The sequence below is a fragment of the Blennius ocellaris genome (genome assembly GCF_963422515.1).
Source record: "Blennius ocellaris genome assembly, chromosome: 10".
In the NCBI taxonomy this organism is placed as follows: Eukaryota; Metazoa; Chordata; class Actinopteri; order Blenniiformes; family Blenniidae; genus Blennius; species Blennius ocellaris.
In genome coordinates, this window is record NC_137659.1 from 21,912,621 (window position 1) to 21,926,710 (window position 14,090).

At 45.4% G+C, this 14,090-nt stretch overlaps 1 protein-coding gene across 1 annotated transcript in view; it reads left to right on the top strand.

Moving 5' to 3' along the window:
- The first annotated feature begins 6,467 nt into the window (after positions 1 to 6,467).
- The window catches only part of LOC308135417 (pre-B-cell leukemia transcription factor 1-like), a 71,986-nt gene continuing 64,363 nt past the window's right edge, over positions 6,468 to 14,090 (top strand). Inside the window, 2 exon segments of the mRNA XM_080503391.1 lie at positions 6,468 to 7,397; positions 8,057 to 8,130. Coding sequence (XP_080359517.1) covers positions 7,213 to 7,397; positions 8,057 to 8,130 — 259 coding nt within the window. The 5' untranslated portion in view covers positions 6,468 to 7,212.

Genomic DNA, 14,090 nt, shown 5'->3' on the forward strand with positions numbered 1-14,090 from the left:
TCTCTTATCGATGTAACCTCATCGATTCACCCTGGGTTTTCCGTACCACGACGCTTTCTCTCTACTCACCGGGATAAATCACCCCGGCAACTGACGCTTGAACGTCTCACCTGCTCCCGAGCAGGTTAGAATCTCCATCAACGGTCAAAGCTCCACCTCCTGACCCATCAGGACTCTTATAGTGTGACGAAGCCAAACCACTGTGTGTGTGTGTGAGACTCACATCTCCTCCCACTGAAAACATCTGGGTCCCGGGACGCTCTGTTCTGGGTCTGGACTCGCTCTCGGGCCGGGGGGGGGGGGGGGTCGTGATTGCCGCAGTCGAGACAAGAGGAGTCCTGAACCAATCAAGTATGACAAACACTTCACTTCCAGACTCCAGCAGCTGATCTGATGTCTTCACCCAGACGACGTGGCACAGCGGGTGGAGGCAGGAGAGACGTGAACAGGCTGGTGTCCGAAACCTTTTCCTGGGGATCTGACGCTCATGTCACACGAGAAGACGATTTGAATAATGTTCACATCATCAGAGCAGCGTCCGGCGAATTTCCACGGTCCGGATGGTTCGTCTTTGCGCGACCCTGATCTTTCGGTGCTCCCGAGAGGGGAGAGGCAGCGACGACTCCAGGAAACCACAGCTGCAAATACACTAAAAAGGCCCACAGGGATTCATTTATTACAAAGGAGGAGAAGAGAGGAGGCCCAGAGTTCCTCCAGACCCAACAAGAGGTCAGAGTGCGGAGCTGCATACAGAACAGGCCCCCTGACGGAGGCAGGATGCAGTGTTGTTCTGAAGTAGGGGGGTGGGGGTGGTGGTGGGGCTTTAATTGCATGTTTACATTCACCTGCTGTTCCAGGTGTGCGCTGATTAAAACGCTGCAAGGGGAGGAATTGAAAAACCCGGCACAGCACAGTGCGGTCACGCCCACGTCGAATTAAATCAAGCTGTCACCTGGTCAGCGCCGCCACCCACCGAACATCCACAGACACGCTCCCATCAGCCGACACAGAGAGCTGTCAAATAAAGCAACACTTGTAATTATGGGAGGGGGCGAAATTCAGATTTATTTATTCCAAAATGAAGCCTGCCGATCGACGGAGGGACAGCTCTCCTCCATCTGTCATCGTTGAAGCCGCACACGTTTGACACGGGGATTCATTCGTCTTGTCGTCTTTGACAGTCGGATTTTCCCGGCGCACTCCCACCAAGAAGCCGCGCGGGATTCTTTTTTTTTTTTTTTTTTTTCGGGAGGCAGTCTCAAAAAAGAAAACACTCCGTGACAAGGAGTAGGCTCTTTATGAATGCAAATGAGTCTGGGAAAATTCAGCGAGCAGCGAGCGGGGGCTCCGAGGCTCCGGCATCCGTCACATCCCCCCCCAACCCCCCCCCCCCCACCAGGCAACGGCCCACGCTTTGCCAAGAGGTCTGAGGGCTTCCAGGGGCCCTGCAGCAAGAACACACACACACACATACATGCAAAAAACAGGCATGGAAATCCTCTGGCTGACACACACACACACTGCGAGCGGCTATTATTTTCATGAAAATGATAAGCTTACTGTTTTTCTGTTTGTTTGTTTTTTTTCCAAGCTGCCATCCACAGCATGGCCAGTGGCTTCTTTGAGGGTTTTAATATAAACCATTCATCTCCCTCTTGCTGTGTTGGAGGATGCGTCACTTGTATCACTTGACATTTGGCTTCCCTTTTATCCCGTTCCAAGGATAGTAAGTCAAATGCCGTGTGACAGGTCAGCCCCTCCGTATCAGTCATCCTTCACCCCGACCCGGCCCCGGCTGCGCCCAGACACAGCCGCTTCCTCCGCACTCAGAGTCGCCATTAACTAGAAGATCCAGCGCCAGGAACCAGGAGGAGGTGCTGCAGATGTCTATCAGCCGTTCATGTCGTCCTGAGCAGTGTGTGTGTGTGTGTGTGTGTGTGTGTGTGTGTGTGTGTGTGTGTGTGTGTGTGTGTTTATCAGAGAGTTGCAGGGTGATCCCAATTTACGATCAATGTTTTTAATATCGACCTTGTTCCTAATAAAGTCGTCTAAAATATCTCCTGTAGGGATTTTCATTGTAAATCATCATTAAACCTCTTTTTATTACATTCTTTTTAATAATAAAAAAATCTTAAAATCTCATACTTCTGTACGCGACTAATTTATTCCGACGCCACACTGCAGCCTTTTTTTTTCTTTTTCTTTTTTTAAAGCCATTTAAAACAACAATGAGCTTAATGACTGGTAGAAAACGACCATAATGGACAATTATTGTTCTATGTAATCACAGGTGGCGCCAGATCATCTTAGGGTGCCCCTCCAAGAAATATAGTGAATTACATTTTTTTTTTTTTTTTTACATGTTAATATTATAATTTCCTGTCTATCAATAAAAACATGCATTTTCTTTACTACTGATTCAGCCGACAGGTGCAGTGCATGACCTTTGACCTCACCACTTCCTGTTAACAAGGCTGGGTTTTGTTTGCCTTTTCGTTAACTGCGCAACTCAGTGTGAACAGTAAAACACGGAGCGCTTTTTGTGCGTTAGAATGGGACGGCGACACAGCGCCTGGCTCGGCGCCTGCCGGAGATGTCGCCGTGCTAAAGTTCACATTCGGCGGCGTGTTTAAAGCGGCTCGTAAGCCTGTCATCTCCGTCACGTTGGCGGAACGTTTCTGCCGGAGCGATATCGCCGAGCTCCTAGCGTATGCACACGGTGCGGCCCGAGCGCATCCGAGCGTCCGCGCCGCGGCAGAAAAATAAAAAAAATCCAGATCCCTCCTCTCGCGAGGACCCGTCACTGGAAAGCGCCAAAAAACGCCGACGCCTCCGCGGCATGTGGCGACCCACATCCGTCTCTCTGGAGCGCCAGCGACGGAGGCTCGTGTTGATGGTTTTAAATTCTTAATCCGAGGTGTGAAGAAAGCGGGCGTTTGGTGCAGCTGGAGTTCAGAGGAGGACGGTGGACCGAACGCAGCGCGAGGGCTCGGAAAAGCTGACCTGCTCCTGTCGCTTAATCTATTGAGGCCTGATTAAAGTTTAATTCGTACCCATCTCCTAATGCTAGTCGCATGTGTGTGTGTGTGTGTGTGTGTGCCGGTGAGTAGTTTTCGAGCTGAGCCCAGGTCTTTTCTCTCTGTCTGGGCCTCACTTTATTCATGCCTGAGGGACGCCAGGAGCTGCAAACAACTGAATTTTTCATCAAGGTTACTTCCTGGAGAGATGTGCCATGCAGTTGCTGCTCCTCTCCCCCGGTGTGCTCTTCGCTCATACATAACTTAGCCTGCTCCGACCTGCAGCCCTCCCCGGGAGGAGCTTGTTTGACCCCCCCCCCCCCCCAGGTCCACGGAGGAGAGAGAGGGCGCCGCCGTGGACTCGCCACCAGTTTGTTATCATTCCCCAGATATCTGCTTTTACCTGCTGCTGCACCTACTCACTGAACAATCCATTATTCATGGGCTCTTGGTAATGTTTTTGTTTGGTTTGTTTGTTTGTTTTAAAGCAACAGATTACTATCAGGGATTAAATAATGCAACCCCAGCAGGTGGAGGTGGCTGTCTCCTCCACCTGCTCCACAGGCCAACCGTAAGCTTTCGTCCTCACAGTGACTATTATTCCAAACTCCTGTTACATGACTTGCTATTAGGGCATTTGTCTGTTACTATTTCACTAAACTCTCGAGAAGTAGCGCTAATCCTCCTGACGACAACATGAAAGACGTGTTAACTTTAGCCTGCGATTAGCAATAGCATCTTCCTCCCGCTAACAAGATCTTCATGAATCAGTCGTTAGACTCAAACAAAAGCTCCTTTTAAGTAACTATGCTCAAGTATTTTCAGTAACTTACCACAACACCGGTGTGAAACACTAACCAACCACATTTTCTCTCCAGATGGAAGAATGATTATACAGCTTAATTTCACGTGAGCGCGCGGCTCATAAGTGCTCCATTCATCTTCCTTGTGACTTTGGTTATATTGTGGTTTCCAGTCACAGATGCATTAAATGATCTCCGGTACATTCCGTCTCTCTCTATATTCATCAGAGCCGCCTCGCGGGACGATGGTAACACAACACAAGTCAACAAATCCAACTAGTTCACATTTCTGCTGGGAATAGCCTCATGCTTAGCATTAGCATTTTCAGTCCCTGCAAAAAACAAGTTGTGCAGAAAAACATCCACTATTTATAAGAATATTTTTGCATCAAAATTCATTTGCAATTATAATCACATCCCACTTTTTTTTCCTTTTTTTTTATGAGAATATTAATGCTGCAACAACACATTTGTTTTAATGGAGGGAAAATATGCGACGTCAGATGTTTTTTTTTATTTTTTTTATTTTTTTACTCTCTTTCATTAAAGCCTCCAAATGGTGCTTTATCTGAAATACAGCAATCGGAGCCATAAACAAGATCTTATTTATTCCGTTCGGAGTTTACTCTCCCCAACAGCTTCCCAAGCAATAAGGTCATTTCTGTGTATTGGCTCGCAGCGGAATAAATTTGAATTTAGAGCGAAAAGAATGAGCTCTTTAGATCATATTTCACACTAATCAATGCTGCCTTGATTTGTAAATCAGAGCTGAGCAGACCGATGCGCTGGAGGTTTACAAAGATCTGCCTTTAAAGAAGCAAAGAGACACAAGGTCGTTCTTTTACAGTGCAATAATTGCCTCAAAAAAACATTTTTTTTATTATTTTTTTTTAAACGTAAAAACACAAGCGTGACACTCGTGCTGGTTTTTTTTCTTTCTTTTTCTGCACGATTACGACGGAAGCGCCGTCTCCGCAAGACAAATACGAGCCTGTCCCCTCTTCAGATTATGACCCTGTTAAATAGGGAATAAAATGAGGCAGAATGGCTGTTCAGACCGCACACTTCCATTCCGGGGCTGAGCCTGTGCAGTCTTGCAGCTCCCGAGTGTCAGACAATATCGCCGCCACTACCCTCAACCTCACCCTGCCCCTCGTGACAATTACTACCCACCTCCCTATTCAGCACGTAATGAGAAAACTGGCTGATCGATTTCCGTCGGGCAGTAAAAGAAGGGCCCGTGTCAGACAGTGAGGGGGGGGGGGGGGGGGGGGACACTGCGCATGTCCACGCCGTCCACACCTGGAGGACCTTTCACCCGCTGACGACGGAGGGGGGGGGGGTGACTCATTGTTTCCTTTAATGCCTTGACAGATCAACTTACAGCCTCTTTTTTTTTTTTTTTTTGCTGATGAATCAGATAAAACAATCAAGTTAAACTAAACCTGATTTAAAAAAAATACAGTATATATATATATATATATATATATATATATATATATAGTGTATATATTTATAGTCACACAGCCTGAGAGCCCCCGGCACACCCCGTTTACACAACAATGATTTTCTTTTGTTGCGTTTCGGGTGTCCGCCCAAAACGCATCCCTAGCTAGACCTTTTTTGAAACGCTCCAACTCTGTCTCCATGGAAACGGGGGGGGGGGGGGGGGGGGGCTGTTGTTCCGCACATCCTCCTGGGACCTGGTAGTTTCATAGATGTGTCACCGGATTGTTTAGTTTTGTGCACGTGTGTGCGGTTTCAACATGACAACAAGCAACAACAGCACCCACTAGTGGCCCAACATAAAAGCGACACTGTTTTAAGCGTCACTTACTGTGTAAACACTGAACTTGACCGTGAGGCGAGCTCGGGCCTCTCGGGTAATGAAACTAATCCCCAATAAACAATAGTTTTACTGTCAAATGGTTCTCTCTCGTTCCTTTCTATTTGTCTAGGTGGGACAAAAGGGGGCGGAGCTCAAGGGCCACAGTGGAATCGAACCTCTGCTTACGGTGACCAGCCACCACGCCACTGTGCCAACAACAAAATGAAACGGTGAATGAAATCTATCAAAGTGGTCTTTTTTTTTTTTAAGAGTACAGACCCACGAAAACGCCCCGGCAGGTGAACGTTTCCTCGTGTAAACGGAACTGATTGATGGACGGAGCTTTTATTTTCTCAGTCAGGAGAATTCAAGCTGCGTTGTTTTTTATTTATTATAAATAAATACATAAATAAATAAATAACAACCCCTGCTGCTCCTCCTAATAAATTCCTCTTGATTTATCCCCCCCTCGGACCCTGATTACGTGGATGTAAATATCCAGTGGGGTGAGATATACGGTGCCCCCCCCCCACCGGCAGAGCTCGTGCTGGCGGGTCAGAGCGTCTACTGCCACTCACAATTATTTATTAGGCCACATATTGACTCTCGATCCATCACGGCGTCGCCACCCGCTCCGGTCACATCTCTTTATGTTTATTACGGTGCCCCCCCCCCAGGAAGGATGATTGACGTGCCGGCGGAGGACCGAGGTGGGACTCGCGCGCGCCCTCCCTCTCCAATCCGCGGCTCGATGGGCGGAGGCTTCCCCCATCCGTCCTCCGGTCGGGAGTCGGGCGTGCGGACCAGACGCGAGCGGAACAATAACAGTTGCGTTCACTTTGTATCCCGCAGCTCGCGCGGACAAGTTTCGCTGCCTCTTTTGCGTGCGGGTCCGCGTTTCTTTCTTTTTTTTTTTTTTTTTTCTTCTTCTTCTTCCCCTTTGGCGCATCCAGTTTTGCGCATATCGGAGGTTGTTGTTGTTTTTTTTTTTTTTTCCCCCCCTAATAAATCTAGGAGGAGCCCGGCGCGCGCTCCACTTTTAATCACATTAAGGAGCCTTTTCAATGTTCAATCCGGTGTTTTTTCCTCCTTTACTGTAGCTGTGCAGGAGTGGCCAGGAGCTGGGATTCAGATCAGATTTCACCTAAACCAGCCTGGAAGAGAGAGAGAGAGAGAGAGAGGGAGAGGAGAGAGAGAGCGAGAGAGAGAGAGAGAGAGAGGGAGGGAGAGAGGGAGGGAGAGCAAAAGAGAGAGAGCGCGAGAGGGTTTGTCAGTCTCCCTCCTCCCAAATCCAGAAAAGCTCACCAAGGAAAAAAAAAGGAGTGTCGGAGCTGAGAGAGAGAGAGAGAGAGAGAGAGAGAGAGAGAGAGAGAGAGAGAGAGACGCCGAGGAATCCAGAGGAATTTCCGAGGATATTTTTTTTTTTTTTTTTTTTTTTTATTCCTTCTTCTTTCCGCGTCTTGCTTATTTTCCAATCCAAAAGTTGGAGGTGAGGCAGCAGCAGCAGCGGTAGCAGCGGCAGCGGCAGCAGCGGCAGCAGCAGCAGCGGGGACCGTGGGCAGGGATGGACGAGCAGCCGCGGTTGATGCACTCCCACGGGGTAGGCATGGCCGGACACCCCGGCCTGGCGCAGCATATGCAGGACGGCACGGCGGGGACGGACGGCGAGGGGAGGAAGCAGGACATCGGAGACATATTACAGCAAATAATGACCATCACAGACCAAAGCTTGGACGAGGCACAGGCGAGGTGAGGGCCAGGCACGCGCGCGCGCACGCACACACTGGCACGCACGCACCGCACACTTGAGCGCCGGTTCCTCGCGCGTCGGGGGATGCGGTGGCGGAGATAATAAACATTGTGGGGCTTTTCCCTCTAAATGGGGGAAATGAAGTGAGGGGGCAAGACAGCTTCAAACTTGTCACGAATCACGATTAATTATTGAAAAAGAACTTTTCGGGTTTGTATTTTTTTTTTATTTTTCCTCATCGGAAGTGTTAATTATTGCGGGGTTGTTGCAGATTAGGATGGGGAGGGGGGGGGGGGGTTCGGGATGGAGCTCCGCTGACACTCTGCGCCTTCCTACAAAGAAGCTTACATTATAATCCTGAGCAACAATAACATGGAACAGAGCCTCTGTATGCACTATTGGTGATATTTACAAACGCACTGCTTTTCCCATTGGCTGCAATATTGTTGCGTTTCACCATCCAAATAAGAATTAATCTGTTTAAAGTTGCGACTGAGCGTGACAAACGTACCTGAAGCCAAGTTACTGGCTGGGATATGGAGAGGTGACTTTATCAAGCTTTAGAAATAAGCATGCCTCACTCCTCTGCTGTTGCTTTCCTCTGTTGCCACTTGTTTGAATATTGATTTGAAAAGTGGTGTCCCTGTCCTCTTTTTAGGAAACATGCACTCAACTGCCACAGAATGAAACCTGCTCTCTTCAACGTCTTGTGTGAAATAAAGGAGAAAACAGGTGAGCGCCCACACGGATGCGATACGCGGTTTTGATGGCGTTTCCGTGGCTCAGCATCACTTGTTTTTGTTTGTGTGTGTGTGTCTTTTTTTTCCTTTTTCCTTTTTTTGTAAAGATGAGCAGCAAATGTGGATTTAATTGCAAGGAGGTGGGGGGGGGTGGGGGGTGGGGGGGGCAGAGGTCATGCTTGTGAAGGCATTCCTCTCTGAAGCCACGGTGCATTTATGCCGTATAAAAACGTGTCGTTTGTGTGATTTACGGCTTGTTTTCCGCGCGATCTGTCACACATCACACGTGCGAGCTGCTGTCATTGGGGGGGGGGTCCGGGCCTCGGTCGCCCTCCCCTGCTCTCCTGTAGCCGAGTCTGCTAAGTGAGCTGTTTTACATGCAGAGGCAGGTCGGGAGGATTCTCTGTTTACGTTGGCGACGAGGGTCAAAGTCATGAAAAGGAATGTGTGAATTATTACTCACTTAACAGCAGATTAAAAGCAGGGCGGCTCGCCTGATGGAAGCCTCCGGAGGGGGGGAGCGCCGGCCCTTTCAAGGGAGGGAATAAAACACAACATCTAATATAAACCTTGTCTGCGAACGCAACTTTTTTGAAGCTGACTTTGAGATTATGGCGAAGGGCCTCGTTCACTTTGTCTGCCGGAGACAAACAGCTCGGTGCCGTATGGAGGGGAAGCCATTTTCATTAATTTAACATGAGGTGTTATTCGCTGACATTTCACTCCTGTGACTCACAGTTTGGCTCAGGTTTTCCTTCTGGTTATTAAAAAAGAAAAAAGAAGGGCAGGAACGTGCGGACACTTGAGATTTTCATCAGATTTGCAAAGGTTAAAGAGTGCACCCTGTGCGGGAGGAAGCCGGAGGAAGGCTGGGGCCCTCTTGCTAAATTGCAAGGCTTGGAAAAGTGCGAGAGTAATGCCTGGCTCTTTGTAAACTGTCTGGCGTCTCCCCGGGTTCAACCAGAGTTCGTTTCCAAAAAGAAGAACAAAGTGACTTGGACCTTTTCCTGGCTTTTCCTCCCCTGCCTCTCCTCTCTTCCCACCGCTCCCGGCTCCCCTCAGACCCTCGTCCTCTCCCTTCAGCACCAAGTTTGGAAGTGAGCAGGTCACATTTTCTCCTCCAGCTTCGCTTTGCTCACCGACACAAAGTCTTTTACCATCGGCCCTCATCAGGCCCCCCAACACCCGTCTCATCCAGGGAAATAACACTTGTCTGGCCATTTCACAGCCGCAGTTTGCGCCGGTGCGTTTAAAACCACTCAACTCAACTTAAAATCCTTCATTTTAAGCCCCGTGATTTGGGAAAAGTCAAGCTAATGTTGTCTGTTATACAAACAGTATCCTCTTTAACGTTTCCCGGATTTCTGAAGCGGTCCAACGTGGATCCAGTTCTCATTCAACAAGCAGTGTCATGTTTAATGTTTAAAACGCTTTCACCCGGTTGTCCAACGCGAACCTTGAAGTATTTTTAGAAGTTTTATGGCGCGTGTCAACAGGTCTTCAGACACGCAAATCCAACTTTGGCTCATTATTAAAAAGCTCTTTTAAGCCCTGAGGAAGCGGGAATGTGACTGGAAATGAAGTTACACCCGATGAGCCAGAGTGTAACAAACTAAAGTATTTATTGATTACTAGTATTCAGGTTTGAGCCCCGCGCTTTGGAGGATAAACACGTTTTAAAACAGGCTGACGTTACTGATACTTGCATCAAGACATAATCGAGTCATTCTCACTGTGACGTTCTCTGGATGTTTTGTTTTGGAGTCGAACAACCTTTTTGCGGAAGGAGAAGTCAACACGGTGACGTAGGAGGCTGCGCTCCCCTTTGAAGTGCTTGGTTTTGACCGATCCCGTCCAAAGTCACTTTAGACTTCTGGATCCACGCGACTCAACGTTTACCTGAAGAGTGACTCGGCAGTTTTTATTAGAGGAAAAGTCAGATTTACAAAGTGTGTTGCTCTCTGTGCCGTCCCAGCGACAAATAAAGTTGTTGAAACTTGACTTTTCATGGTGTTACGGGCCCCCAAATCAGTAACGGGTCATATATCAAATCTATATGATTGAAATATGTTTAAAAGACTTTCAGTGAGCCTGATTTACATGAATCTCTATTCCCCGAGTAGTGAAACAGTCATTCTATGGAGATGTGATTCAAGGGTTTCCTTCTTTTGACAAACGTCGTCCATTTAACGAAGCCAGAAAAGTGACCTCATTGTCGCTTTATGTAATTCAAATATTCTTCTCATTTGGCAGCTATAAATAAAGTTTGTACACCTTGACTTTTCTCCCCGCCGTATCTAAAAATATATTAGTTGAAGACAGCTTGATATTAAAGGAGAAACTTTCTTAACTCTCGCAGGTCTGACGGCGACTGTTTCCTGTGATTTACAGACTGTTTCCCTCACTTTAGTCGCGCGGACGCAACTTCAATTACGGTAGAAACACGACAAGCATGAAACTAAAGGTTGGATGCAGATTTAAGTTACCCAAATACTGGAATGACATGATTATTTTGTGGAGAAGCTGTCTGCCTTCAAAGTGTCAAGCTACTTTAATGTAGAACTTAAAATATCGGTAATATTATTATTATTATTATAACGTGTTGCTGTTTCTCATCACAGCTGAAAGTGAAGTTTGTGCGGCTCGTATGAAAAAGAGTCTTCAGACTTTGAAACTTTACACAATATGGATTTAACAAGCTTCGGTTTAAGATATATTTTTTAATAAAAATGTTCACTTAAAATCTCAGAAAAACACAGTTTCTTTACAGTTTATTTGTCAAGTCCAACCACTTTTTTTTTTTTTTTTTGTCAAACAATGCGTCACGTTGTTTATTTCAATTGTTAAAGTATTTTTAATTGCACTTCAATTGGATCTGTTTTGTCAACTTGATTTGATAAGTGATGTGATAACAATTAAAACAATTCATTAAAGTTTTGTCCTTTTTTTTAATTTGGTCTGAATTAAAATGTTTGTCTTAAATGGTTAACGGATGCGTTCAGACGGCTTCCTCTTTATGAGTGGACGAGACGACTGAAATTGAGGCAGGAAAAGTAATTCACAAAAACCAAAATGTAATGTTGGAGTCAAATGCGGCTTCATGCAACTTAAATACTCTTAATAACACATCTTTAATTTTTTTAACTGAAAAATTTACCTCGATATCTTGAGGAATTGTAGACTGAGTCGTAAATAAAGTTGTAAATTCACGGTGTGACTTATGATAAAAGCACAAGTTGTTTTCAACAAGTTGTTTTTTTTTTTTTAAAGGGGGGGTACAGATTGTTAAAATTATTGATTTAAATTAAAGGTTGGTTGTGTAAATAATGTGAATTTTACACTCTGTGCTTTACTTGAATTTAAAATGACATTGATTTGAGTGTGAATTCTGTATTCCAGACTGCTTTAAAGAGGTGCTGGTAGTTGAGATGTAGGTATAGGTAGAGTTTGTGCAGGAATTGTGTAATCAGTCCAAATAATAATAAAAAAAAACATTTGTGCTTGTCATCACTAAAAACGTTTTGGTATCCAGTACATGCTCAAGGGGTGGGATCAGTAAATCGCACCGTGGAAAAACCACAATAACACATATTAACGTAGAATTAGGAACCATATTAAGTTAATTTCTCCTCCTGGAAATGCTTGGGCTCGGCACAGAGAAATGCCATTTCTAAAACGTTAAAGCGTCGCGTCCGTCGGACGCGAGAGGTTTTTGTATTTTTCGGAGCTTTGAAATGTTGAGTGTGAGAACGGAGAGAGAGAGAGAGAGAGCTGAGCCCGGCTCATCTTCGCCCGTCGCAGGTTTGTGCCGACCAAACTGAAAATCCTTTCACTGCAGTGACAGAGAAAATGACTCAAACCTTCAGCATGGCATTTACAGCCAAATGTGCTGAGTGCAGAGTATGTGAGCGCAGTACAGCCTGTAATTTGTCAGGCCTTTTTTATATTCTTTAGAAAGAGTCAGCTCCTCTACGGCGTCGCAGTCAGAGTGTCTCAGAGAAGAAGAAGAAGAAGAAGAAGGAGGAGGAGGAAGAGGAGGAGGAGGAGGAGGACGACGAGTGCGGCGGCTCAGATTTGAAGCTCTCGCCTCGAGACCTTTTTATACCGGGGAGAGGAAACATTTCTCCTCCGCAGGCGACATTTGCTGCACGTACTCGTGCACACATGTGCTGCATGCGTCATTTTAATCGTGGCGCGTTAGTAACTAAACACAATCCTCCTCATCCACTTTGTTTCATTCACCATCTGATTGGCTGTGTGGTTTTTAAAGTGTCAGAAAACTGTGACAAATGTTGGGTTCATAAAAAATTATGAGCCTATCATGACAGAAGATTAAAGAAACCAAAAATATTCACATTTAACAGGCCGGCATTTACAGTTTTAACATTTTATCTATCTATCTATCTATCTATCTATATATCTATCTATCTATATATCTATCTATCTATCTATCCTCCAAGTTCTTCAATAGTTGTCAGAAACAAATGGTAAAATATTTTGTTTTGTCGACTCAAACCAGATAAATATTAATTAAGGAGACTACCGCTAATAGTTTTACCCTCCATATTGGATTTATTTCTCAGTAAAGTAATATTTTGGTCAGAAGATGGTGAAAACGTTTCACCACTGTTTGCATCAAGACTGAAATAATCATCAAATGTGGAGTTTAGTCTTGAAATTGCTCCATTCATTCACGCTATTATCATATTTATTTACTGTTAATGCCTTTATTGGCTAATAATATTCAAAGAAACAAGTACTTTCCACATCTGTCAGAAAACACTGTTGCAGAGCTAATGTTCTTGCTATTGATTACATAATCTCACTGTAAAGTCAATAATAACCTTTTGTTCAGAAAATCCCCAAAAGTCTGCATGGATGTTGAATAGTCAGTAAAAAAATCTTTTTTGTTGTTGTTGTTAAATCCATCATGGATGTTACTAGATTGATTTCTATGTGAAATATCACCTCTCAGTCCACAAAGCAAGCACATATTCCCTTTCATGAGGCTTCTTAAGGATTCTTAAATAATGAAAATATATAGAATAGAAATTCCTCTTTAAAAGCTGACGAGTACAATTATTTGTAAAGGATTTGATCTTTCTGCTGGTTTAGCGATCTTGCTTCATGGTGAAAACGTCTGAGATTTGAGTCTCAGTTGGGCTTTTTATGTGTGGTTTGCATGTTCTCCCTGAGTTTTCCTCCACCAGCTGAGTTGGTGACACCCCGGCCTTTATGTTCCAGAAGAATTCCAGGCCGACAGAACGGCAGGAACGCTGAAAACAGTGTAGCCGAGCTCCATCCAGTGTCTCCACACGCCGTTGTCGTGTAAACGGCCGGCCAAAACACCACACAAGTTTTCGTTTTTCCTACTGCCGTGAAGTCACAAGAGTGACTCTCGCTGCATCTGGCCGTGTGACTGCAGGAAGTGATGTCACGCTCAGATTGTCCACGACCGGGTCTGTGTGTGTGTGTGTGTGTGGATTTTGTTCCAGAACCTTCTGGGACTTTTGTTCCTCAAGCTTTGTTTTCTTCATCACGGTAACGGTTTCTCTCTCTCTCTCTCTCTCTCGCTCTCTCTCTCTCTCTCTCTTTTTTTCTTTCTAACTTTCTCACACCGAATTCTTCCTGCGGCTCTCTGCCCGCGTCGTTTTTCTTGCCCCGTCAGTCAAATACAAGGTTTTTTTCTGTGTTGCCGTCGCAGCTTTCTGTGGTCATACAGAGACACCTAGTGGCCACAGATGTTATATACCTGATATTTCCATATTTAAATCTCTTCTTAATGTAAATCGCGTATCAGGAAGCTACTAGATTCCATACACAGTAGCAGGATGCTAAATGCTAAATGCTAGCCGTCTGTACTCCTGCATTGAGCAGCAGTCAAATTCAATAACTGGTTCTTAATACACAAAATATATTTTATAATTTTCACAGCTTTTTTTTTAAAAATGT